The sequence below is a fragment of the Oryza glaberrima genome, chromosome 2 (genome assembly GCF_000147395.1).
Source record: "Oryza glaberrima chromosome 2, OglaRS2, whole genome shotgun sequence".
Lineage (NCBI taxonomy): Eukaryota > Viridiplantae > Streptophyta > Magnoliopsida > Poales > Poaceae > Oryza > Oryza glaberrima.
In genome coordinates, this window is record NC_068327.1 from 3,447,414 (window position 1) to 3,473,583 (window position 26,170).

The 26,170-nt window shown below is 40.6% G+C and overlaps 2 protein-coding genes across 2 annotated transcripts; one reads left to right on the top strand and one right to left on the bottom strand.

Annotated features, from left to right (window-relative positions):
- The first annotated feature begins 11,680 nt into the window (after positions 1 to 11,680).
- Positions 11,681 to 12,600, top strand: LOC127763552 (auxin-responsive protein SAUR71-like). The gene has a single exon (XM_052288290.1). The coding sequence runs from the start codon at positions 11,792 to 11,794 to the stop codon at positions 12,161 to 12,163; it is 372 nt and encodes a 123-aa protein (XP_052144250.1). The 5' UTR covers positions 11,681 to 11,791; the 3' UTR covers positions 12,164 to 12,600.
- A 3,027-nt stretch (positions 12,601 to 15,627) lies between these two features.
- Positions 15,628 to 25,746, bottom strand: LOC127762309 (cullin-associated NEDD8-dissociated protein 1). Its single transcript, XM_052286782.1, has 29 exons — positions 25,437 to 25,746; positions 24,951 to 25,039; positions 24,679 to 24,848; positions 24,057 to 24,264; positions 22,557 to 22,722; positions 22,325 to 22,454; positions 21,989 to 22,103; positions 21,751 to 21,908; positions 21,546 to 21,669; positions 21,302 to 21,352; positions 21,136 to 21,218; positions 20,895 to 20,979; positions 20,731 to 20,832; positions 20,556 to 20,654; positions 20,368 to 20,478; positions 20,207 to 20,290; positions 19,989 to 20,129; positions 19,371 to 19,463; positions 19,138 to 19,259; positions 18,901 to 19,063; positions 18,586 to 18,822; positions 17,862 to 18,110; positions 17,593 to 17,778; positions 17,343 to 17,489; positions 17,144 to 17,260; positions 16,873 to 17,041; positions 16,548 to 16,625; positions 16,310 to 16,448; positions 15,628 to 16,047 (listed from the first exon to the last, which is right to left on the bottom strand). Exons 2-29 carry the CDS (start codon positions 24,984 to 24,986, stop codon positions 15,951 to 15,953), a joined length of 3,660 nt encoding a protein of 1,219 aa, XP_052142742.1. The 5' UTR covers positions 24,987 to 25,039; positions 25,437 to 25,746; the 3' UTR covers positions 15,628 to 15,950.
- Positions 25,747 to 26,170: the final 424 nt, after the last annotated feature.

Sequence of the window (26,170 nt, forward strand, 5' to 3'; positions counted from 1 at the left end):
ACCCATTTTTTTTCGCTTTTTCCTTTTTTTTCTGATTATTTTTTTAATCTTTAGCATGTTTTGAGTTTGAAAGTTTAAAATTTTGAGTTGAAAATTTTCAAATCTGGACTAGAAAGTTTTTAAATCTCGAGTTGAAAGTTTTCAAATCTCGATTTGAAAGTTTCAAAATTTTCAAATCTGGACTTGAAAGTTTTCGAATCTCGAGTTGAAAGTTTTCAAATCTTGATTTGAAAGTTTTCAAAATTTTTAAATCTGGACTTGAAAGTTTTAGAATCTTGAGTTGAAAGTTTTCAAATCTCAAATTGAAAGTTTTCAAAATTTTCAAATCTGGACTTGAAAGTTTTCGAATCTTGAGTTGAAAGTTTTCGAATTTAAGTTGAAAGTTTTCATTTCTGAGTTGAAAGTTTTCAAAATTTGACTTTAAATTTTAAAATTTAAATCGAAAATTTTCAAATCTAACATAAAAAAATTTTTAATCTGTTAGTAAAAAAATCTCTCGAATCTTTTCTAATTACTATCATTAGTGTTAAGTATATTAACTAATAGAGGTAGTTAAGTATATTAACTAATAGTGTTAATAGAGGTAGTTAATAGGGGAGGAGTGCTCGCGAGCACGCGCTAGCTAGGAGCCCCCTATTTTTTGGGACTATTTTATCAAATCTTTCGATGGAGAGCTTCAAATCTTACAGGATTTTTAACTAATGGATGCATATCTTTGTGAATGAAATAAAACAAAAAAAAAGACAAATATATCAAAAATCGTCAATCTAGAGAAAAAATATTGTTGTAAAATCTAATTTTGATATACATCGTAAGTGAGTGCAAGTGCTCTATAACTGAGTGTAACTGCAAGTTAGATTTATAGAAATATAAATCTTGATGCAATATCATATACGGATAAAAAAACGAAAGATAGAAAAACCGTAAAAAAGAAAAAAAAACTCTTCGATTATATGGAAGATACGTACACTCACATTCCATGAGTACGTCCTCTACTCATACTAGCATAAGACCATTACAGTTCGACTAGCTATGATAGATCTTGTGTGAATTGTGATGCCAATACCTTTCTTGCAGAAATCTCTCCAATTTGGAACAATGTTATAGCAACATTTGCAGCATGTATTAAAGGAGAAAATACAGTTATCCATCATCACTAGATTAATTTTTCCAGCCCAGTCGGTACATGTCCCTTCACAGTCACAGGTGAAGGGACCAAGAGTGAGACTGTGAGAGCTAGCCGGTGTCTCCATCATCAGTGGAAAAAGGATCGAGCAGATGTCGACGGAAGGTAAATTCTACACGGTTTGTAGAAGACGATGGCCGCCTACGCTTTCACTCAGACGTCGACGCCACAGAATACGTACATATAGGCTATGTTTAGTTCACGCTAAAATTAAAAGTTTGGTTGAAATTGAAACGATGTGATAAAAAAATTGGAAGTATATGTGTATAGAAAAGTTTTTGATATGATGGAAAAGTTGAAAGTTTAAAGAAATATTTTGAAAACTAAACACGGCGATTACCTACGTACGGCACAGAGACGGCAAGACACGTATAGATGATGTATACGTATTTATACGCGCTGGTAAAAATTAACCCAACCACAATTAATTCGATTTGACGACCAAAAAAAATCGCCCTCTGCTATCGTTGTCAGCAGAAAGGAAAAATAAAATTGGTTTCAGAAAAAAAAGAAATAAAAAAAAAGGCAGCAGCTAGCTACTCCTACCTAGCAGGTGTAGAAATTAAAGAATCGATCGATTGATCGAGGAGATCTTCTAGAAGACTCTGGAGGGGAAATTAACAAGAGGACGGCACCGTAGAAAGCGAAGCTTTTGACGACCATTATTCTCGCGTGCTAGCTAGCTCTTCACACGTACGGTACAAACACCGTGTAAAATATTGTGGCATCGAGATACAACGCCACGCAAATCGATGCCTTCAATTTACTGAATCATCCATAATTTTAATTAGCGTCGTTATAAACACCAGAAATACTTCACCTACGAAAAACTATTTGGCAGTTCCGCGGTTGATAGGTTTCGTATGTGCATGGCTGTCAGTTCATCTCAATATCGCAAATGTAGAGGTTAATTTGGTGAGGTCTATAAATTTACTAAGGGGCTATTTAGATCATAGCCAAAATAAACCTTACAAAATTTTGACAACACCAAAAATTTGGCAAGTTGCCAATATTGCCAAAATTTTAGCATGATTTCTTATGTATTTATCTAAGTTTAACAAAAAAATAAATTTAGACACTTGTTTTTTTTGATAATTTTGTAAAAAAAGTATGCTTGAAAATGACATCAATCTAAACAGCCCTAAGAAACTTTTAATATCGATATGTTTATATGGCTAAGATAGAAGGGACACTTAGTATGCACGCAGGCACGCTTGATTTAGCTCGGTTGGCTCGTGAAAGCTTGGTCAAGAACAGGCTTGGCTTGATAAATGGAACGAGCAAAGAGTGCAGCTCGGCTTGGCTTGTATAAAAGCTTGAGCCGGCTCGAGCCGGCTTGCGATGTAAGCAACAAGTAGGGCCGGCGGCGCAGGGGGCGTCGAGCTCGAGCGGCACTAGGGAGGGAGGCCGGAGGTAGCGCAGGGGAGGAAGGCGGCGCCGCGGCGGCACGAAGCATCGAGCCGTTGATCGTCGAGTGTCGCTTGGGAGGGAGGCCGGAGCCGGCGCAGCCGCACAGAGGAGGGATGCGGCGGGCCGGCGGCACCGAGGGGCGACTAGGGACTGGGGAGGGAGACGGCGGGCTGGCGGCGCAGGGGAGGGAGCCGGAGGCGGCGGCCAGCAACTCCTCTCGCTAGTCGCCGCCAGACGCTAGTCGTGCGCGTGAGCGGCGGCGTGCCTGCGCCTGCGTGGGATGGGGAATGGGGAAGGTCAGCGAGCGGTTAGGGTACGGTAGGGTTCTCTGTTTCTCATGGGCTAGACTGAAACAACTTATTAATGGGCCAGGTCAGGACATGTACTCATGTTTTCCACAGGCTTGACGAGCCTACTGAGCGGCTTGCGAGCTAGCTCGGGCTCAGCTCGATTTGCAAACGAGCTGTGGAGAGAGCTCGGGCTCGGCTCGTTTAATCTTCGAGCCGAGCCGAGCTTCACGAGCTCGAGCCAAGCCCGAACCGAGCTCACGAGCCCGAGCTTTTTGTCCACCCCTAATTGAAGGTGAGAGCATCTTAGATATATGGCGCTAGCTATCAAAGACTTGGAATACGTTGAGCTAGCTGCCACCTAGCCCAACAATGTTGATAGTTTGGAATATGTATTTTGGAATACATGTCGGTGAGGGAGAAGAGGGGGAGAAGAGAACGATGGTTACTATAGTGTAAGCAAAGATCTTAACATAATTTGGACTGTCCAAAAGTTATTAAAATTTATGGATAATTTTTAGTATCTAGAAACTAAACCATCTCATAAGAATATGCTAATTTGACAAGACAATTACAGTTAACTAGTTAAGGCGGCATAAAATTAAGGTATATATCACGCTAGAAGCAGCTAGTTGATCGAAGTTTGCAGTAAAATATGCATACTCGTCGTTTAATTAAGCGGGACCGTACCATAACTAACAACACCTTTTTAATTAAGGTCCGATGTCTAGATTAGCAGTTAGTTTATTCGTGAGTTAATTTAATCGCAAGACATAGTCCATTCTAGTAGACTCCGAGTCAAAAAGATCGGGATGTGAGTAGGAGAAAAGCACAACGTGCCTTTCAGCAGATAGCTTTTGAAAAACAAACAGCGAACTGATCATAGTACGCCATTAAAATAACACCCGTGTTTGAAAGATCTCACGCATGATGCATCCGAGCTAATTAATTGATCGTCTAGTCCTATTCTTGCTCCTGATCCTAGACGTTAATTAATTTACAAGGAACTATTACATGTTGCATGCTAAAATTTGGAGTCCATATATAGTTATACATATATTTACCCATTTCAGATGAAGATTTACAATATACTTAGATAAATGTATTTTTTAGATATATTAGTCTTAGCTTTTGCCCTCCATTAATTTGTTGAAATTGTTTAGTTTATCTTTGTTGAGAGAACGTCCGTTGTAACAAGCGATTGAAGCTTGTTTGAAGCAAATATCATAATTCATTCCATTATCTTAAAGAGAAAATTTACAGTGTTTGAAAACATACTTATACTAAAATTATATACTAATTAAAGATTTTGATACTTCAAAAATATCTGGTGCCTGGTACTATCAAATTTTATATTAGAAAATACTATCTCCCGTCCCGACCTTCTCAAGGATAATCATATTCTAAAAGGGAGATTAATTAATTTTTTTCCTTTTATATATAGCTGTCGTCAAATTAAAGTTATGTTGTTCTTGGTGACAACCGAAAGATATGCATATATGGTTTGATGTATCGAGATCAAAAGTCGTGCTTTCTTGCGTGTGGCCGACGGGTCGCTTTCGTGGCATGCAATAGTACCGTATAATATTATAGTATGCTGCAACTTGACCACCGTGCAGTATTCGTACGCGTAGGTACGGTATGGTAGTAGCTAGTGGTACGGAAAGATGAGCCAAACGGTCCTAACAATCCAGTAGTATCATCTTTTTTTTTTCACTTTTCTTTTTCTTTTCATCAAGAAAGAAAAAAGGAAAGCATGGGAAGATATGATAAAGATTGGAGAGCATGAGATATGATATGCGATCCAGGCATGCACCGAAGTGGAGCAGTAGTAACAACTACCGTTAAATTTTAAATCCCAAATAGGTCTACAATTCACAAGTTTGACTCGTGCGTGGTTAATTATATATACAGGACACTTTTTTATTTCACAAAGTATATTTTCATACTATTCTTTTTCAATTACATGCACGTGCACATGCATACCCGCACACTTTTAAGGTTGCTCGTTTGGTAATTAGCTGTACCAACTTATACCCCTCATCTTTTACGCGTACGTCATTTTTTAAACGGCTAAACGTGTGTATTTTTTTTTAAAAAAAAGTATTTATAAAAGTTGCTTTAAAAAATCATAGTAATATATTTTTCAAGTTAGTTTTAGTTGATACTTGATTAATCACACGCTAATGATTTGTTTTGTTTTTTTGCCGGAGGAGAAGGTTCCCAACTCAGGACAACAACGCAACCTAAGTTCAGCCTTTTAACACACGTTTAGTACGTATAAGTAGGTCATCGATCAGGAATAAATTCAGAAAGCATCATATGACAGTTCTATCTTCAAACCAAAACAAAACCTATTACGAAGCTTCGTGCGATTGACACAACTCGAGGAGCTTACACATGTACGAGTGGTGATATATTTAACCAGGCCGGCATGACTAAGACTAATGCAAGAACGGAGAGAAAATTACATTGGTCAAAGTAATTGACTCTTAATACTTCATCCGTTTCAAAATGTTTGACACCGTTGACTTATTACCACATGTTTGACCGTTCGTCTTATTCAAAAACTTTTGTGAAATATGTAAAATTATATGCCTACATAAGAATGTATTTAATAATGAATCAAATGATAGAAAAATAATTAATAATTACTTAAAATTTTTGAATAAGACGAACGGTCAAACATGTTTAAAAAAGTTAACGGCGTTAAATATTTTGAAACGGAGGGAGTAATTCTTATTGCTAGCAAGCACATGTAATGCATGCGGCGTTGAATTTTCTCTCAAAAGAGTGAGAAGAGATAGGGTCGTAATACGTGTACACCGTACGCCCGTGATTCCGGACAGCACCCGTACGCGTGTACGGTCCACGTGGACTCCAACGACAGTGGGCCGCTGACGTCATCGCCGTACACGCGTACGTGGGAGGACAGGTAGGTACTAGTACGTACTAGCAGAGCAGTGTGTGGGCCCCACATGACAGTACGTGACAGGTCATCGTGACAATTAATGCATGTGTGTGCCCCATTTTGGGTGGGTGCCCTTTTGCTTTGCTACTTGTGGTAGGTTGCTGTTCATGGATCGATGAACAATAGCGTGTGTGTGTATGCAATGCATGGTGCGCTCCAAGTCGATCTCCAAGATGCGTAGTACTGTACTTCATTGCGTGCCGTAGGAATCCAATTATCTTGTTATCTTTTAGCCCTTTTGATCTTCTTGTCACAAAGCATCGATATGTGGCTGAGAAAGCAAAGTATGTACTGTGATCTTTATGAGCAATTTGCCTATAAAAAGTTGTTTTTTTATATATAAAAAAATCCTACACACATAGTATAACTATAGCTTCACGGATTTTCAAATGGTGTCATTCTTGCAAACGCATTGTATGATTGTATTTATGAGAAGACTGTCTTAAATCATGTTTATAATTTTATATGATTTGTTCGCTTGCACACTCGAATAATGATCACTAATAACTAAGGGTAAGTTTTAAATAGCTACTTGAAGCGACTACATCACAATTTCTTGATGAGTACATTTCCCGAACTGATACATTTCGTGCAAAAGTTTTTTAATATAGGTTAATAAATATATTTTTCTAAATTTATTATAATTAATACTCGACTAATTATCATATAGAAATAACTTACTCTATATGTTCTAAAATATAGCAATCTTATACTGGATGAGACAAGTACAAAGAATCTAGACATGAGTATGTCCAGATTTATTGAACTAGGATGTGTCCCATCCAGTAAAGGTTGCTATATTTTGCGACGGAGGGGGTATCTTATTTTACATGCTTTCAAAAATCTAAGCTAATCATCTGTTCCGAACCAACTAAATTTTTTAGCCATTCGGCATGCACAAAAGAGCGAGATGTAAGAGGCAATAGATCATAGTTCCACTAGAAACATCTTAAAATTTGAGAGATCGATCGAAAACGAGTACACCCATATGCACGGGCCGAACAGCCAACTTAAGCAAATTAATGCGCCGTGACGGTGGTGGATATTCGATCGCTACCCTCTCTACCAAGTTGCATTTCATTGCATCGCATATGGCCCATACATTCATACATGCAAACTATAGCTAGCTAGATATATATACTCCATCTCAAATATAATCTCGTGTCCACGCGCGTGCGTGTGTACTGTTCAGTAACGCGGGAGTACGGCTCTTAATTTTAGCTAGGCAGGCAGGCAGGCACATGACTGACCGATCGACATGGGACCCACCCACACTGCACACTGTCATTAGAGACTTGTTTTAGGGAATTTAAGATTTTGAGAAATACTCCCGCCTCCCTACCAAAATATAAGAGATTATAGGTGATTGTGACATATCCTAAGACTATAAATATGGACAGATATCTTAGGATGGACAGATGTCAGATTCATAGTCTTGGAATATATCACATACCCATAATCCCTTATATTTAGGGATGAAGGGAGTACCTGTTAGCTAGTTTCTGATCAAAATCCGAAAAAATAGGGGTTTTATCAGCTTGTATATAACTTTTTAAATGTGAAAAAAATGTATTGTTTAGAGGAATTTCTAGTTCTGAGATAAAATATAGTTGTCAGAAGCTCTTCCGAATAGATCCTAGATTGCGGTCGATGGGTCCCACCGACCATCCACTCACAAACTAAACCAACCGATCAGAAATTAAAGCCAACAACGGTGACCGGCCGGCACGCAGCTAAGCTAGCTAGCGTGCGACGACGGTGGTAAAACAGCCGTTGCCGGTGGTGACTTCGATCGCCGTTTAATTTGGGTCTCGGATCCGCTCAAAGATTGTTGTTTCCAGGAAGCTGTGTATGCTGCTGCATTCATCTACGACGAAGAACCAATTCTACGTACTTCTATACATACTACTATATATATACTAATCTTGGCTGCAGGAGTCGTTTTCTACCCGCGTAGCTAGTCTACTTTGACTCGGAAAAATACTTAAATTTAGACTTGTTGCCTATATATGTGTGTGTGTGTGTGTGGCATGCACGCATATATACATCAAGCTGCCTCATTTTCTATATATCAGTCTTTCTTGACCTGGACTAGCCTTTTGCATGCATCCTTTTTGTTATAAACACACAATACTACAAACACAAGCGGTATGATAACCTAATGACTGAACCGACATCTTTTGGGATTGATAAAATCATCACGGACAACTCACTGTCGACGAGTATATTGCTAATCATTGAAAATAATTAGCCGTAATTGCGAGCACTCATGCTAAGTGGTTAATGTTGAACTTGGATGTGCAGGTTCCATCACTCGAAACCTAATATGTTGGGCTACGTTCACTCTGTCTTTTGTATGTGTTATGGTGAACCAATTGGCCGCATATGAACGTGGGGGTGAGATTGGTTGCAACTTGATATACTGAAACAAATGCTAGATGTACCGACTATCTAAAAACTTATACATGCATGTGTGGGAGGTTCAGGCAAGCTCGTGCATATTAGGGCCCGTTCTTTAATTCCTACTATTATGGTAGCAAAATTATTGTGAGCATGTTTTCTAAGCTACTAAACAATACAATTTGTTATAAAATATTTCTTCATCAACATTTCTTATAAAACTTTGAAACTATTTTTAATAGTTATTTAATTCATTTGTGCCTAAATAACTATGCATGATAAGCTCTAGTTCTCCCACCATCCATAATCTATCAGTGATGGCTCTTTAGCACAAATATATATACATATCCCTCGTGACCACGATCGATGATCGACAATACGATTTAGACACTGCTTAATTGCGCAGGTTGTCCCCCGGACGCTGAAATAATTTCAGCCACACCAATTTAATGATGGCATAATTAAAAGGAGTATATGTGAATATGTGACAAACACTCCTACTTCAATTAATCCTCCAGTCATGACCGTGCATATACTTTTTCCTGGTTTATCGCTCAGAAAAGAAGACAGCCAGAACTCGAGCCAAAAGATCTTCAGGCTCAGGGCAACGTACACGTACACTATTGTACGTGCAGGTACAAGTAGATATATGTGGCTTGCTAGCTAGGACAAGTAGCTATTAGTATTAATAAACTTTCAATGTCTCCTACTAATTCATACATACGTGGAAGGACCACCAATCCACTATTCCCCTCTTCTCATAATATAAAGGATTTTAGGTGAATGTGACACATCCTAGTATAGTGAATATGGACGAACCGTCTATCCAGATTCAATGTAATGGGACGTGTCATATCCACCCAAAATCCCTTATATTATGAGACGGAGCGAGTATATGTTTGGGCATCGATCGAGCAATATAACTATCCATCAATTATTTATATGGAGATGGTGATCGAGAAGTAATAGCTACACGTATATTATCTGGGTTTTTCTCGGTTGTGGTACCACCAGCGTATTTAACTCTAGAAAAAAAAATATAGGATATGTGATATTACTCGGTTTCTCACAGCTTCATAAAATCAATTCCCTATGAACCACAAAAAATTTTACAACATCCAGGACCTCATACTACACACACGTAACGTATAGAAAATCAAGCAGAATAACGAGAAGTCCAGATGAGAGACGAAAAAAAATCGCCAGTTCAGCCCATCACACCAACAAAAAAAAATATTCGAGGCATTTACAAATTTGCCATCAGTTTTTTCAATATTGTAAGGATACCACTCGGATGACAGTTCTAGTGGTATTTTTACAATTTTAGTGACAATATTGCAATAACGATTCAAAGTAGTGGTAAATTTGCAATTGCCCAAAAATATTCTTTTTGAAAAGTAATACTCCCTCCATATTTTAATGTATGACGCCGTTGACTTTTTAATCAACGTTTGACCATTCGTCTTATTCAAAAAATTTATGTAATTATCATTTATTTTATTGTGGCTTGATTTATCATCAAATATTTTTTAAGTATGACATAAATATTTTTATATTTGCACAGAAAATTTAAATAAGACGAATGGTTAAACATTATTAAAAAAATCAATGGTGTCATACATTAAAATACGGAGGGATTTCTAGGACGTAGGAGTAATAAACAAACAAAGGAAAAGGAAAATTGATTTAGTAGCAGCACTGTAGCAGCATTTCCATCGGTACGGAATTCCTAGGTGGGGCCCGCCAATCCCCCGCAGTTGCAGCGGGTGTCGCTGTCACGAGCCAGCTCGTCCCCCGCGTCCCCGCTGTCCCGGTCGCCATCGGTCGGTTCGCTGGCCCGCCCCCCAGCCGTACCGTACGAGCCGGACTACGGAATCGGCACGGCAAACCAGGGCGGCTCACGCTCGCATCGACCGGACCAGACACCACACCAACCGGTCGGGCTCGGGCGCCGCGCCGCGCCGGCCAAGGCGACCGGGTTTAGTAAAAGGCGTGTGGTGTGGTGTGGTGTGGTCACGACGCGATGGGATGGGGGGTCCGGGTCGCCACCGGCTTTGTGTCGCCCTGTACCTGCCGGGTACACTATTCGGTACCAGCTTGTACCCTACCCTCTCGCCCCTGCCCTTATCTGCTAGCCTCATACCTACGTGGTGCCAACCATTTTGTTGTGCCGGTGAAATCAGGTTCTTCTTCTTCTTCTTCTTCTTCTTCTTCTTCTTCTTCTTCTTCTTTCCCTCCGCGGTTATATAGAAGACGTGCATGCATCAGATGGTCATGAGTGCGTGACACACCGACGCGCGCTCATATAATTATCCGGTGAAAAATTCATGTGTAACACACGTGCACTTAAAGGATTATCCGGTGGAAAATTCATGTGTACTTATGTGTATAGGAGTAGCATTATGTATGTAAATGGACCGTTATCGTAGTTTTTCCCTCTTCGTGAACAATGTCAGACCTATATATTAGAAACAACAAAGTTGGACTCTTAACCATTATATCTTTCAATACACAATGCCGAAATGTTTTCTATTTTGTACATAGTTATACAGAAGACGCGCATACATCGTGCCGTGAGAAGGAAACACCCGCTAGCAAATTCACATGTACTAATGGGTAGGAGTAGTGTTCTGTAGTAGTATTAAATGATCCTATAAATTACCATATTATTGTGTGTTTTACACGAGTGAGTATAAATAAATAAATATGAATATGAATGGTTTGACATAAAGCATGAGAGCAGTCCGAATATATACAAATTAATTATATAGTATGCCTACAAGAGATGGTTATCATGGTTTGTTGCCATCTACTATGAATAATGTTAGATCTATATTAGAAACGGCAATAGTCTCAACCATTGGGATCTTAACCATTATATCCCTAAGCGCACAACTTTAAACTATCGTGCATTGTTGTTGCACAATTTCAAATTGTCACGCATCGTAAGAATCTTGGGTGTAAGGCTTACTTATACTTTGTGCTATTCAATGGAACTTATGTATATAGCCCTTTTTTTATCAGCAACATTTTATTGTACATATAGAGAAGATGTCACCATATCCGTCACAAAATAAATTTACTTTCACACATCCCACACGCACCAATAAGAAAAGGACTGCAACACCCCCTCCCACCCAATTTTTCAAATCTCAATACAATTATTCCTCCCTTATTTACTCTCATTACATTTATATCTTTCTTTTATAAACTCCGATGCACCAATGCTAAAAATAATAAATTAATTTTAAGATAAATGAGATGAACTAAAAAAATACTTATTATACTAGAACGCAAGGCATAAAATATTACTCCATATTGCAAAATGGAATCAGTAATTAACTAGAAATAAATTAATACTCCTACCCTCCAACTTCTAAAGTGGAGCAACCACTAAACCCCCACAGCATTTATATAAGCCCACACCCCCCTACCCTTGTTGTACCGACCGCAAACCGCAACAAAGCTCACGCCTTTGCCTCCCCAAACAACCCACCTTTCGCTTCATCCTCCTCCTCGCCGCCGGCGAGCTCAGCCATGAAGGCCAAGCGCCTCCTCAAGCGGCTCTCCCGCGTCGCCGACGACTCCCCCGCCGCCGCGGCGTACCAGCAGCTCCGGCCGAAGCAGGCGGCGGCGGCGGCGGGGGGGAAGGTGCCGCAGGGGCACGTGCCGGTGTGCGTCGGCGAGGAGGGCGGGCCGGTGGAGAGGTTCGCGGTGAGGGCGGAGCTCCTCGGGAGCCCGGCGTTCGCGGCGCTGCTCCGGCGGGCGGCGCAGGAGTACGGGTACGGCCACCCCGGCGCGCTCCGCATCCCCTGCCCCGTCGCCGACTTCCGCCGCCTCCTCCTCCGCCTCTCCGCCGCCGCCGCCGCCGACGACGAAGGCGAATACCCCTCCTCCTACGACTGCTAGCTCGCCGCCGGCGAGACCCGCGGCGCCGCCCTCTTCTTGGCCGGGGCGCATTTTACGCTCTTCTGCCACTGGAGGCGTGTGGCCACACCATTTTACCATTTTACCCCTGGGTAGGATTAGAGTGTACATACAGGGATTGTGAGCTGCTGGTGATATGGAGGGCAGGATTGGGATTTGGGTACTAGATTTTTCACCTACAGATTTGTGATTTCTTTTATTTACTATTTGTTACTACTAGCAGTAGTATTATCTACTACTAGCTGCTGATGGATGGGAAGAACTATGGGTGTTCATTTTTTTCTTACCCCCTTGTAGTTCTAGGATTTGCAGTAGTTTGTGAGGGAGGATTTTGTGGTGTTCAGCATTAACCATACATGTAATCCTTGAGGCTAGTTTGATGCCATTTTATTATATGGAGGTAGTAGTAATTTTTACTAGAGCACAATGTTGTTGTGTTTCTTTAATTCCCTCACTCTTCCTGTTTACTTTATCTGTTGTTCTATAAGATCTAATTAAGAAAAGAAGTATAATAATCTTTCTCCCAATTAAGAGAACAACGCAAGAGATTCACATGATTTTTTTTGTGAACATCACGGATTATCTGGATTTTGACTAAATTTTGGTGACCCAGGCATTGAATTTTATGTCCTTATCTAAGTAGGAGTACTAAATGTTTTCTTGCAATGCATTTTGGGGGCACAAAGCAACACTAGTGCAAGCAAGCTGTGATGCCCTGAGATATTTGGTGGTCCGGCCTAAGATGGCAAACCAACCTACTGATTGAAGCAGAATCTGCTAAAGAAAGCAGGGCATTCTGCTCCCTTTGCAACCGTACCACTGCCTTTTTATTACAAATTTATAATCAGCGCCGACATATTTTCTGAAAAAAAAAATCTTCACAACCGGTTGTCAAACAAGTTTTTTTTTTCAATTTGAAATTCTCTCGATAGAAAATTTAAGTTATAAATACTCAAATATTGCAACATTTGGATTGCACTCCGCATGTAAAAACCTGACTAATCTGTACTCAGCCAAAATCCCTTATATTTTGACGCGGAGCCTAAAAGACTCTGCATGTGGAAATTATGGATGGAAAGATTGTTCAGCCTAATAAAGCAAGAGTTTTCGTTATTTCGTTTTCATGTCGAGAAGAAAAAGGTCCAGATTTCCATTGGATGGATGCTAATGTTTGTTTGCATGTTGAGATATATGGCCAGGACAGGGGCAGGGCAGGAAGGAAGCATCCTGAAGAACTTCAGGTCTTGTCTTGGTACGACCCTTAACTGATCGTCAGGCTGTCATGAGAAGGACGGCTTTGGTTTGGCACAGCTGAAAAAGAGAAGGGGAGATGAGACAGCCATGGCTGATGACTTGGCTGTTCATTTCTCCTGTTCACTCTTTAAGCTAGGAAACATTGGTATCAAATCGTCTTCAGCGAAGGCGATAAGTTGACCGCGGCGAAATCGCTTGATGCATGACATGTTGCACTGTTGCAGTGTCTCCTCAGTATTTTGCTTGATCTGAAGGGAAGATTTCGGGGAGAAAATCGGTACTGATATTTTACTTGAAATTTCAGGAAAGATATGTGTTTTCCTAGGAGAAAATGAAGCCACAAATGCATTTGAGTCATATTATGCTGTTCTTTCTCTCTTGTAATGCAGCTGTCAAAGTTGACACTTTCACCAAATCAAAGATATGGTTTTTTACAGTTTCTCTGTGGATGCTTCCATGAAATTTCTGAATCCAATGTTTTGTACCACCATATAAATAGAAACTGTGGTTTAATTCATGTTTTGCAATAGAAGAAGCAGCATCCCCATGTGCAGAGAGATTGACTAGTACTACAATTGACAATAACTACTTAACTGTGACTTAGCTCAGAGGGAAGAAGATTCAGAAGAGATCCAACCTACTTATACACCTAAAGCAACCAATCTTGCATTATTGTTATCAGCATCATGGTGCCCTCTTTCCTAATCATTGTGACAGAGCCAATTCTAAACTGTTTCTGAATCTCCTCACCTCAAAAGAAAGAGAGAAGAAACTGTTTCTGAATCTCCTGCTCAAATAAATCAAGCAAGCCATAACAACCACCTGAAAAATAAAACAGGTAGGTTCCAAATGCATCATCATGCTACAATTTCCTAGGTTTCAGCATGTGAGGGGAGAACAGAAGTGGAGGCAAACAATGAATACCACCAATTTCCCTGCTCATTTAAGTGCTCCCTGATATGATGATATATCACAGATACACACTCCATCAGTCACACATGCATGATGCAGAGCAAAGAGATACAGAAGCAGGTACACACAGCTCCTTTTCGGTTTTGCCATTGTGGAAAAAGACTAGTCTCCATTTGCAGCACATGGTGAGCACCAGGAAGTTTCTCTCTTTCTCCCCTAGTTCACCTCCAGCCTTTTGCAAGCAAGTGCAGTGCAGCAAATGGAGCCATGGCAAAAATAGTGGTAGCAGCAAACTAGCAATGCACTGATGCAGAAGTGCAGATGCACAGATGGGAAGGGCAAGTGAAATGACAGGAAGTAGAAAATGCTACTGCACCTACTAAATTTGTAACTGAAATTCTTGTGTGTGTTTTTTTCTGGTTGCAAGAGATGATCATGTGAGCAGTGCAGAAGAGGGCACAATGAATTAGAGGAGAAGAGGGTAGGCAAAGGTAGCCCATACGGTCAAATTGCCAAAGGCAGGCAGGCACATGATGGGGTTCAGACTTCAGAGGGGGTCTCAGGCCGGTCTCTCCTAGTGTAAATTTCCAGTGGTCGAGGGGCACCACATGGCACGCCGCGTATGCAATGCAATGCCAAAGCGTCGTTTGCTGACACAGGGCACGACACGCTCGGAGCGCGACGTCGCCGGTGCGTCCACTGTTCGGGACGCCGGCGGCGTGGCCTCGTCTTGCGGCGACAGGCGAAGTTCACGGTGGATGGCCGGCCGGGGCGACAAGAGAGAGACATGGGACATGGCTGCTCAGTGCTCTTTAGCTGAAATCATGTGGTTCTCGTCGGCAGGGTTTACTTTACCGTCGGTAACCCTGCGCGGTTACCACGGGGTACGGTAATATAAATACCACGGTAACCTCCTTAAATTCAAATAAACTTAAAAAATAATTTGAATATTTAACAAATTTTGCATGGTTTTATACTGTTACTGCGCGGTAAACGCTAGCGGAGGTGCGATATCCCCGGCCCCGGCGGTTTCCCGGTCGACGACTCGTCGTTCAGGTCACGATGGATTTGATATGTAGGGCAGTATGTTTGAGCTTGAAGCGTCATGCGAAGCATGTGGCCTGACGTCAGCTTACAAGAGATGAACATTGAAATACAACATTTTTATGAAAAAAAATACAAAATCGATCAAGTTAAAAATTGATCGAGTTTTTAATTCGATTTTCAAGTTTTTAATTTTCAATATCACGCTTGAACCAAACTTGGAAAAGGACGGCGTCTAGAGATTGGAAGAATTACTAGTACCACGCAATGAAAAAATACGCACAAGACGGCTAAAATATAATCCAACTTTACTGAATCTAGTGAATTGCCGCCATACTTTGTACAAGACAAAAAAAAATGTCTAGCTTCCAACCAGCCATTTGTGTTCGCAAATTTTCAAACCACCTCTTAGTCTCAGCTGTATCGTTCAGTGTTTCGGACTAGCTCCACCAGAAAAATATAGGGCAATGCTGGGTTGAATCTTCACCTCAGAATAGGCAGTGGCACATGTACCAAGTCGGTTCCAACTATTTTCTACCATATACAAAAAGATCAGCTCTTACTCGCTGCGCACCGAGTTGTACTTGTCAGCAAGCGGAGGTGAGGCCATTATCTTGTTCATCAGATTCTTGAACCTCATGCTGTAATCATTACCACTGCAGACGTAACCCAAAAGATCAAAACAAGGTAAGATACTCAAATTAGAATGCAGATGTCACTTTCGAACAAACATATGGCATGTATAGAATGGCTGTATCGCAAGTAAAATGAGGTAACCATTTGTTTCTAGTTATCGCTTATCAAGGGCAAAGAATAAAGATGTGGCGATTCACTAATAACGAGAAAGATGACAGCACAGTTAAAAGTGTGGTTAAACCAGAAAAAAAGTGTTCGGGGCAGGACAGAATGATGCCTGACCTTATGCGGCTTAGAGCAGCGATTGCTCGAAGAGCACTTCGAATCATGTCTTCATTGCGATCAACCTCTTGCTTCACTGCATCGCCCTTGGGTTTGTGATTTATAGTTTTCTCAATGGGGTCAACTAATGAGTCCAAAACTGAGACAGCATAGTAAGAATATTAGCAAAAAGAACTCAGAGTAGGGCATTTGCATCGTATGAAACATCCCCGTAAGGACCTAGATTAAGGCAACAAACCTGCCAGAACAGCAGAAGGGCACTTGTCTGCTAGCTTTGAGAGAATCAGATGGCAAGGCATTTTTACATCATAATGATCTACAAAGTGGTTCCATAAGACAACAAAAAAGCAGTTATTACAGCGTGTGTATACTAAGCATAAACAAGAAGATACGAATACTAGTGAAAAAAGCACTGCGAACAAGTAAACAAAATAAACATGACTTATTTGTGTGCGGTGTAAAGGTTTTAAAGATTACACACCACCTAAACATCTATATTACTACAGTGGATTAAACGGAATGTTCGGTCAAAGTGATAAATTATTTAGTGTAACAGTACTTACCACCTAAACCAGATAAGAGGAAAGGAACGATAAATGATGATGGGTTCACTTGATCAAGACAGCTATCCAGCAATGTATCCACACATTCAAAGGCAGCTTTCCTGAGTTCAAGACCATCGTCCACAACATGCTTGAAAGGCCCAAGGTCAACTGTTCTGATCAATTCTTGCTGCACAGGAAAAAATCATTACGATAAGATGGATACAAAAAACATTACTTGATATAACAGTCCTAGCTCACAACAAAACAAGAAGTCAATAAGAAACTATACCTTAACAACAGTTTGGTCATACAAAAGAGGCAATAATTCAGGAAGAAGACCCTTAATCAAATTTGGCTTGTTGTGGGCAGCTGTACTCAAGGCCAGCACAGCTGCACGCCTCACGTGCTGCAAAGTGCAAAAGGAAACAATGAACACCACATCTAGACAGCATTAAGTAAAAACGCTGAACTGTGCTTAATTTCCATACCCTGTCACTGTCTTTAATCAACATCAGGAAGGTAGAAATCTCGGAGTACATAATTTCATCTATTTTTCCAGGCCGTTCAACAATTGAATATTTTATAGCAATGGCAACTGTAGCTCTTGTGTTTGCAGCTGGACTAGATGTGCGTTCCTACAAAAAAAAAACGCAAGGAATGAACCAAAAGACCTCTAATCATTAAATGACAGCAGAACAAAATGAAGAAAATAGTTTAGATAGTAATCCCATTTCACACCTTTAGAGCAGGGATTAATTTCCTAGGTTCAATCAGAGCAATTTTGCCTAAGCATTCTGCAACTACATTCCGAACTCCTTCCTCCTCACTTTCACAGTGATTAAAGAGCAATGCCAAAATCTTCTCAATGTTTGAATCCTGGAGCTCACTCTGGCCAGTATGGTCAACAGACTGCCGTGCAATTACCTGAGTGATTTAAAGTACAAGCAAGAATTAAGCAACAAATACATGGAGAATGCACATCAAACCAAATCCTAATGGGGACAAACCTCTTTCAGTGAATGAAGCAATAGATACTGTTTCTTCTGTTGGTTGTCAATCTGATTCAAGATAAAAGGCAAATACTTCGATAAATTTCCAACAGCAATGTTTCCGAGAGCATATGACGCTGCAGATTTGATCTCCTCAAAAGGTGACTGAAATGACTCAATGACAATATTCTCAATTTGAGCATGATTGCTGAGGTCCTTCCTTCTTCCAATTTCTCCCAAACATAACAAGGCCATGTGCTGTTTAGCCTGGTAAACAAAGATAGGCAGTCAGCTGAATACAAGGAGAATGATAGAGATCATATTTGAGTTATTTGAATTCATGCAATTAATAAATAACTAATACTTCAATGGCAATTTTCATGGATCAGAATCAAACAAGCACATCAACAGTTACCAAGGACTTTCAGACTATACAATTTAGGGTGATCCTATCAAATTGAAAAAAATAAAGCATGATCCCTCCAATTCAGCATAGTCATTTTTCAAAATTGTCGAAGGCATAGGAAACTAGTTAAGAGAGAATGTAGTATCCTATTTCACAACGCTATAGAGTTATAACATTACCTACATATAAAAGATGTTGATATATGAAAATCTATATAACTAACTTAAAAGGATCACCAAGATATGGCATGTACTATACCAAAGAGTAGAAGTACTACATAAAAGTGAAACAGTACAGAAGTTAAACAACACATCTGTCATCAAGAATGCGCCTTACAGAATTAGTAGCACTGTCATCTTTTAAAATGCCTTTAAGCATTTCAATAGTTGAGGCACACTTCTGATCCCCAGCTGCTAAGCACAACACAGCAACACACTGTGCAATGGAAGACAATGCTTGTTTGGCAAGTCCACCTGACTGCGATGGTTTAGCAGTAGAAATAAGAGAATCCAACAAAGTGTCAAAGCTTGTATTTGCAGACTGGACCAGTGAAGCAAAAAATCTCTGCAGTGCCTGTGGCAGTAACATCCCATGTTAGTGTCAACATGCAACTTAAGAAGAAATCAAATATTTAAATGAAAAAAAAAATACCTGTAGTGCCTGCCCTTGCAAGAGAGCACTCCTGATCAAAATAAGGGCCTGGGGCAAAACCTTGTACCTCACTGCAAGACCAACATTTTGGATGGATTTTCTATCGACCATGATCGTGCAACAAAGTTCCAGCGCAAGAGCAGTCATGTGCAAATCCATGTCACTGCCACAGTAAATCAGGTCAGCACCAGTCATCATGGTAGCCAGAAAATGCAGGATTGATGAATAACAACAAACCTAATGAGCGTAGAAAGTTCAGCAATAATAGTTTCATAAGAGGAGGATCCAATTTGACCACCATATGCAACAACAAGAGAATTTAGTGTTCCCAATGTAGCCTGCCTTAGAGCTCTGTTTGCCTGTTGAAATAAATGTGCATCAAATAAAACTTAGCGAACAAGTTTCATAACTGTTATTTAAAAAGTTTTCCCATGAATCGTGACAGAAAACAAAGTAAACACTGGGTATACCTTTCGAAGGAAAGCCGTGAGCTCAGAAATGACATGGTCTAGGACACACGAAAGATCAATGCGAAGAGGTGATTTAGCAATCACTGCAAACGCCTGTAAAGGGGAAAAACATTTTATGTACCAAGCAGATCAACAAAACAAATAGGCACTCGATTGAAAAAATCAGGCAAATATAGAAAAAAGAACTTCTAATTTCAAATGTAGGCATTAAGCAAGTGATAATAGGTTATATCATTAAAATTCTGAGGACATGATCTGAGCAAATAGATTGGTAAAATACGCTTCAACTAAGTTTGCATCACAATGGACCAACTACAACACAATTTCTCTTTCAGGCAATCTAGTGAGATGTGAAACCAGCACTTATCAAAACACTCGTAGTTCCTTTAACATCATTGACCAGAATATTGAGATACGCTTGGGGGTATGGGTTTAGTTAACTATTCTTTCCTACTAAAATCTTCAAACTGAGACTAAAACAAAATTGTGTTCCATAAAACAAGTCAATTAAGACTAAAATATAATTGTGTTAAAGAAAACAAGTAGTGCTCATAAGTAATGAATCAATAAGGAGATTAGCAATCCTATCTGTCAGTAAAGGTGCAGTCGATAGCTTACCTTAACTGCTGTAAGTCTAGTTATTTCATTACCCATTCTATCAACAAGAATGGGAAGGCATGCCGGCAGTTCCCTTTGGAGACCATCACCAAACGTGAATACCACAAGGCTCATGCAAGATATGGCACACTCTTTAACTTCCTGAAACAAATATTTCCATAAGAGACCTGAGAGAGAAAGAGACAGATGAAGATAGGGAGGTGTTAATTTTGCTCAACCTGATCCTGATCCTGATTTGCCAAGCGGGCCAAGATAGCCTTATAGATTGGACCAATATATGGCCTGTAATCTAGAGTGCGTGCCTGTATCACAAACAAACAAAGGCTTCAAGAAACAGAACTTAGATTTTGTTCAGCAACATATGAAATACAAGATTGACCTCAAAATTTGGACGAAGTACACGAACTAGCTCTCCGCAGACTCTTAAAGCCTCAGCGGTGACTTTGTAATATCTGTCTCCAATAGCAGACAATATTGGGCCAGAAAGGGCCTGGAATTTCACTACGATCAATACAATGATGACAAATGCCATAAGTATATTTTACTGAAGATATACGCTACAGTTACCTGTATGTATGGATGAAACACAGCTGGGGAATGTGAAGCCATAACAAGTCTTGTAAATACAAGGGCTTCAATCTTCAGGTTGGAGGTAGATGACTTATCCTATGAAAAAGAAAACAAGTTAGCACCAAGTAGAAGTCCTGCACATAATATTTTTAGCAAAATGGGAATCACCAACATTCAAAGCCTTCTCAATCCCAGGAACAAGTGACCCAATATGATCAGCAAGACAGTCTGGCAGTACAACAACAAGCTCCTTCAATACAGAGAATGCTCCAACCTGAAATTTTATCTAAAATCAGAACCAGGTCGATAGACATGATTTGCAGTCAAAGAGCTCACCTTTGTCTTGATTGATTTTTCACGCAACTGCCTATTGATGGATTTGACAACCTTAGGTACTTCTTGTTTCAGCAACCATCTAGGGCTGAAAAGCAAAAGGATTGCCAACATGGGCTCAGTGCTCTAAACATGGTAGGATCAACTTCAAGCATGTAAAAGTATTTCACCAATAAACTGCATAAGATGATATAACTTGGAGAAGTTGAAAATAATGATGCACATAAGAGCACAATAGACTTGCCTAGACTCATCAATGTCACCTTGTCCTTTTGTCATGTTACCAGTTTGGCGTAACAACTCAATAAATGTGTTAAAGATGTCCATCTAGAATCATATAGAAGCTTCATCAGATTGACAAACAGAAAGAAAACTCAGAGACTGACAAATTATTGATACAAAGCAATTACCTTTACATTTTCCTCTCTTTCCCTAAACCGTTCGATTAACTTTGGACAAGCCTGCATATTTTTTAAAAAAGAAAAACATCGAAGTTAAATGGGGCACTCATTATTAGCTAATGGGTCACATTACTAACTGGTAAAAATCATTACAGAAACACTATCCGAAACATGGGAGAAATTTAAACATGCCATCAAACAGAACATTTTTCAGATGATCATATGTTGGTTTAACATGATTATGTCAATATACCTCCAGATACATCTTAGACAACATTTCAGGACGAGATACTATAATTGCAGATAAGCACTTTGCTGAAGCCCTCCGGACTTTCCAGCTTGCATCCTCATCATCTGTGTATTCATTTGCGCTCTCACTGGAGAAAATATCGAAAACATATTTTGATCAAGTAAACAGATGCTATTTATCTATTACTGTAAGAGCATCAATTACGTACTCATCATCTTCCTCATCCTGAGCCTCATCATCAGTGTCCTCCTCCATGCTATCAGTGAAATTTGGATCATAGCTTATATATTCCAATGCAAGATTTAAAATACCCTCACAATATGGAGATATATCTCTTGGACACCTCAGCATAAAACTCTCGAGGGCCTACATTATGGAAAAACCCACAGGAGTCATACAAGAGAACACTCGTTTCATGTAACATTGGAAAGAAGAAAATTGTTCACCTGCAAGCTGTATTCACGGAGCTCTTCATCATTTTCCGATGCACTTGTACAATAGTTTATGAGCAAAGGAACAGCTTCAGCAAGGTGTGGCCCAAAACGGTATCCAACCGAGCGACTGTAAATGAAAATAATATTGAATCAAAACTTGGATAGCAGCACACCAGATAAGAACCACTAAATCGCCAAAAAATAGTAAATATCTGGATTTCAACTGGCTAGATAAGTTTGAAGCGTGAACATGATCTCATCTAAGCTATTGCGAACAAATGAGTGTGCCCTGTTCCTTAAAAGAACTACTCAAGGCATACATGTACAGTTGAAAGCCAAAGTATATACCTTAGAGCGCCAATCATCTGGATATTTGTTCGGGCAATTTCAGACTTTGCACTTCTATTTTTAAGCAACTGGACAACCTCAAAAGTTGCCTTGGCTAATAAATCATCAGACAGACATGCAGCAAGTGATGCTGAAGAAAAATAGCATGTTAACAGTCAGTGTAAACACCTTTACAAATTCAAGCCACCCAAAAAACCAACATATAATAGCACAGCACATCAGTTCGACTTACCAATGCAAGAAATAGACTTTTTCCTAACACTTGCTTGGTTAGAGCTCAACTGGGATAACAAGGCAGTGAGCATACTATCATGATCTTTTGTGATCAAGTTGCCAAATCTATGAAGTACATCCCCCAATATATCAAGGCACTCGCATTTCACTTCCGCACTTTTTCCCTGTCAACAAAAGAAGAGTTATCAAACCTACCCAAGACATCCCATGGTATAACAAAACCAAGTATATGCTACTAAGCCCCAAAATCCATATATTGGTTTATCTATTATAGGCAGGTGTTAAACATGATGTGCTGGCAAAGGCAATTCAATAAACCGCTCTTGTTTTTTTAAGGTAAAGACGCATAGGTGAAAGCTAATGTGTTCTTATAGTTATGTGGATAGCTAGAAATTGACAGATAAAACCTCATGGACTGTGCATGGTCAGCATCATTGCCAGATTTGCAGCTAAAATCTATCATGTGTTAGGAAGGGTAGCACAGTTTCCTAATTAATTTATCCAAAGAAAAGATTGCTCATGGTTTATCATTTGCATTGTATTTGCTGCAGTAGCTAAAATTGCGGTTTGAAATTTATGGTGGCTAGAAAAATCTAAAAATATTGACTGGTCTGGAAAACTATCCAACTTTCTGCAATAGCGGAAGGTACTGTACCATGGCACTTACTATCATGGCTCTCAAACTAAAAACAAATGTTAAAACACACTTTCTTTTTGGCTCTCTGTGCTGCCAACATAATTCTGAAGTTGTGAAGCCAGCATATAATGACTTCAATTGAATATGGCAAGCAAACATGGCTGAACACCTAACCAGACTGGATGAATAGGGAGGTAAAAATAAATACATAGTTACAAGGTTTGCAAATGTGTTCTTTGGTATACCTCACAAAAGTATAATGCACCATCAGAAACGCTGTAAACTTAATTAGCAGGCTGAAACTTTCAATTGTAATCACTGTTATCAAGTCGCCCGACTAGTCGTGATTAGTCATAGATAAGTCGTAAAGTCGGTAAAGCTAGTCGACTAAAGAGCCACGACTCAACCAAACAGCAAGTCGTGCGATTAGTCGTGGTAAGTCGTGGTTAGTCGTAGATTAGTCGTAAAGTCGGTCGTAAATTAGTCGTGATTAGTCGTAGCAAATCACCAATTCACCATGCTAATTGGCTTATTGTGTTTAGTACTTTAGTTTTATTTCTTGTTGACCTATTGTCTTGCTTTGCTACTCCATAGTCCATAGTTTATACTCCATACATTTCTTAGCACAGTATAATAGTAGTAAAGATTATATATTGCATCCCCTGTTTTTTGCATGACCAAGTCGTGGACAAGTCGTGGACTAGTCGACCAAGTCGGTCCAGGGGTACCTCGACTCGACTTTACGACTTGACAACCATGATTGTAATAGCAAATACAAACTATATGGTTCGAATGGCACCCGCCGCAAGATTAATATGGAAGCATGTTTTACCACAATTAGGAGACGAATTGAGAACTTACAGCAGTGGCGCCCTTGATTAGCTGTGGGGCAAGAGACACCAAAATCTTTTCAGCAAGTGATGTTGTCGTAACTTCCACAATGATTGTCTTCAGAGCAATACTAGCAGTGTCTCGATGTTGGTCCTTTCCATTGAGTAACTTATCACAAAGAATGTTGGTCATCTCCACCACCCTATCCTCACCAACCTTCTTGACAAGTGGAGCCAAGCTAACCAAGAGAAGTAATAATACAGATTAACATAGCAAACCATGAAGTGCAGAACACCGGAATGTGGAAAACATAACAGAACAATTGGGTATCAAATTGCTATACTAAATGTGCTTCAATGGATGCAATAATTGAGGCATGAAGTTGCAGTGAAAAAAACAGCAGTTAGAGATATATACAGAAAAAAAAAAAACATCTACTGTAATAATCAATGCCCTATATTAGTCCAGAAAATTGAATGAGGCAGTACAAATCCTTAACAATAGCAACTGCACCTAACATAAATTACAAAAGTAGCGAGATCCAAATGACAGTGATTTCTTGCAATAAGGAGAGGATGATCACCATTAACAAAACAAAATGCTAATCAGACGATACCGCTCTCAATAAAGGGAGAAAGCACTTAATGCATACCATTTAACAGCTAAACCAGAGACATCTCCTGAAGCATCTTCCAGTTGTTGAAGAACGGTAGTAGTCAACTTTGGCTCGATGTCTTGGTCAGCTTTGAAGCCCTCTTTGTTCAATTCGCTAAGCAAATCTGAAGTTGCCATATATCTGTAGTCCTTATCTTTCCCTGTCATCTGAAAGAAAATTTTACACAACGGATGTTAAGATCAAATCATAGAAAAATAAAGAGAAAAATTCAGGTTTACAGTTCACATGCAGATCAGTGAAACCCATACCTTCTCCAAGATGGTGGTTATGTTCATGTTTGCCATTTTAGCTAAACCGTATCCAAAAGTCCTTTTCTGCGGAACTAATCACTGTTGCCCTGATGGAAATAACAAAAATCAAGTATAATGAGATTAAGTTCCATTACTGGCAAGGTGAACAGCGCACATTGTTGAGTGTTTGCATGCTGGCACAGATGCAAAACTCATCTACTGCCAAACTCCAGTTCACGATCACAGTGAGAATCCTCAGTTCCTCGCTCCTTTAAAAAGGAGGTGGGCGTGATGGTGTGGTGTGCTCTATTCTACCCCCACTTCGGAAAATCAGAAGATCCTCCTCCCTGCTAGATCTACGGCGATACAGAACCGAAAACCTAACGCCACGAGCGAATCATTCGGATCGGGCACCTCGGGTTCAAAGCCCTAGAACCACATCACGCCTGCAGAAAACCAGTCGAAGCAGCGAAACAAACCAACCAACCAAACGGAGGTACCAACCTAGCGATGGTGAGCCCTTGACGACGACGACGACGCCGGTGGGGGGTGGGGGCTAGTCGAGCGGAGGGCGGCGTCTCCAGTCCAGTCCAGTGAGTCCAGCACGCGGCGCGATCCCAGCACTCCGGGGCCCGAGACAACGTAGCGGACGGCGGGAACCGCGGCGGGGGGGCGACTCCACGCGGCCGGCTCGCCGGCGGCGAGGGGTCGGGAAGGGGAGGTGGGCGGGCGGCGGCTAGGGCTTGGAGAGCTCGCTGTATTTTTTGCCGTCACGGCCCTGACGCCGATGGGGGATTGAGGGGTTTTGGGATCGAAGGGTGGCTTCTACTAGTAGGCTTGGCAAGGTGGGCGGTTTGGCTTTTGGGAATTGGGCAGCCTTGGATGGGATATGGTTTCCTATCTTTTCCCTGAGGTTTTACCTGTATGCCATTAAAAAGATGATGTCTATCTCTGTGCCACTAAAAAGTTAGAGCCTCTCTCTATGTCATCGTCGAACTTTATCGCGCCCTCCACACCATTCCGTCGCTATTCTGTGTGGGTTTAACCGTTTGGCAGATCTGACATGTGGGTCCGGGCAGGAAAAATATCGCTCTTACCCTTTCAGAGAGAGGACAGGCGGCGTGGCGGACAAGCGGCCAGGCGTGGCGCTGAGGCAGGCGAACGGCGCGGCGGCAAGGCGGCCAGGTGGCCAGCCGAGGCGGGCGGCGGCAAGGCCTCCGCCGCAGGGAGCGATGGCC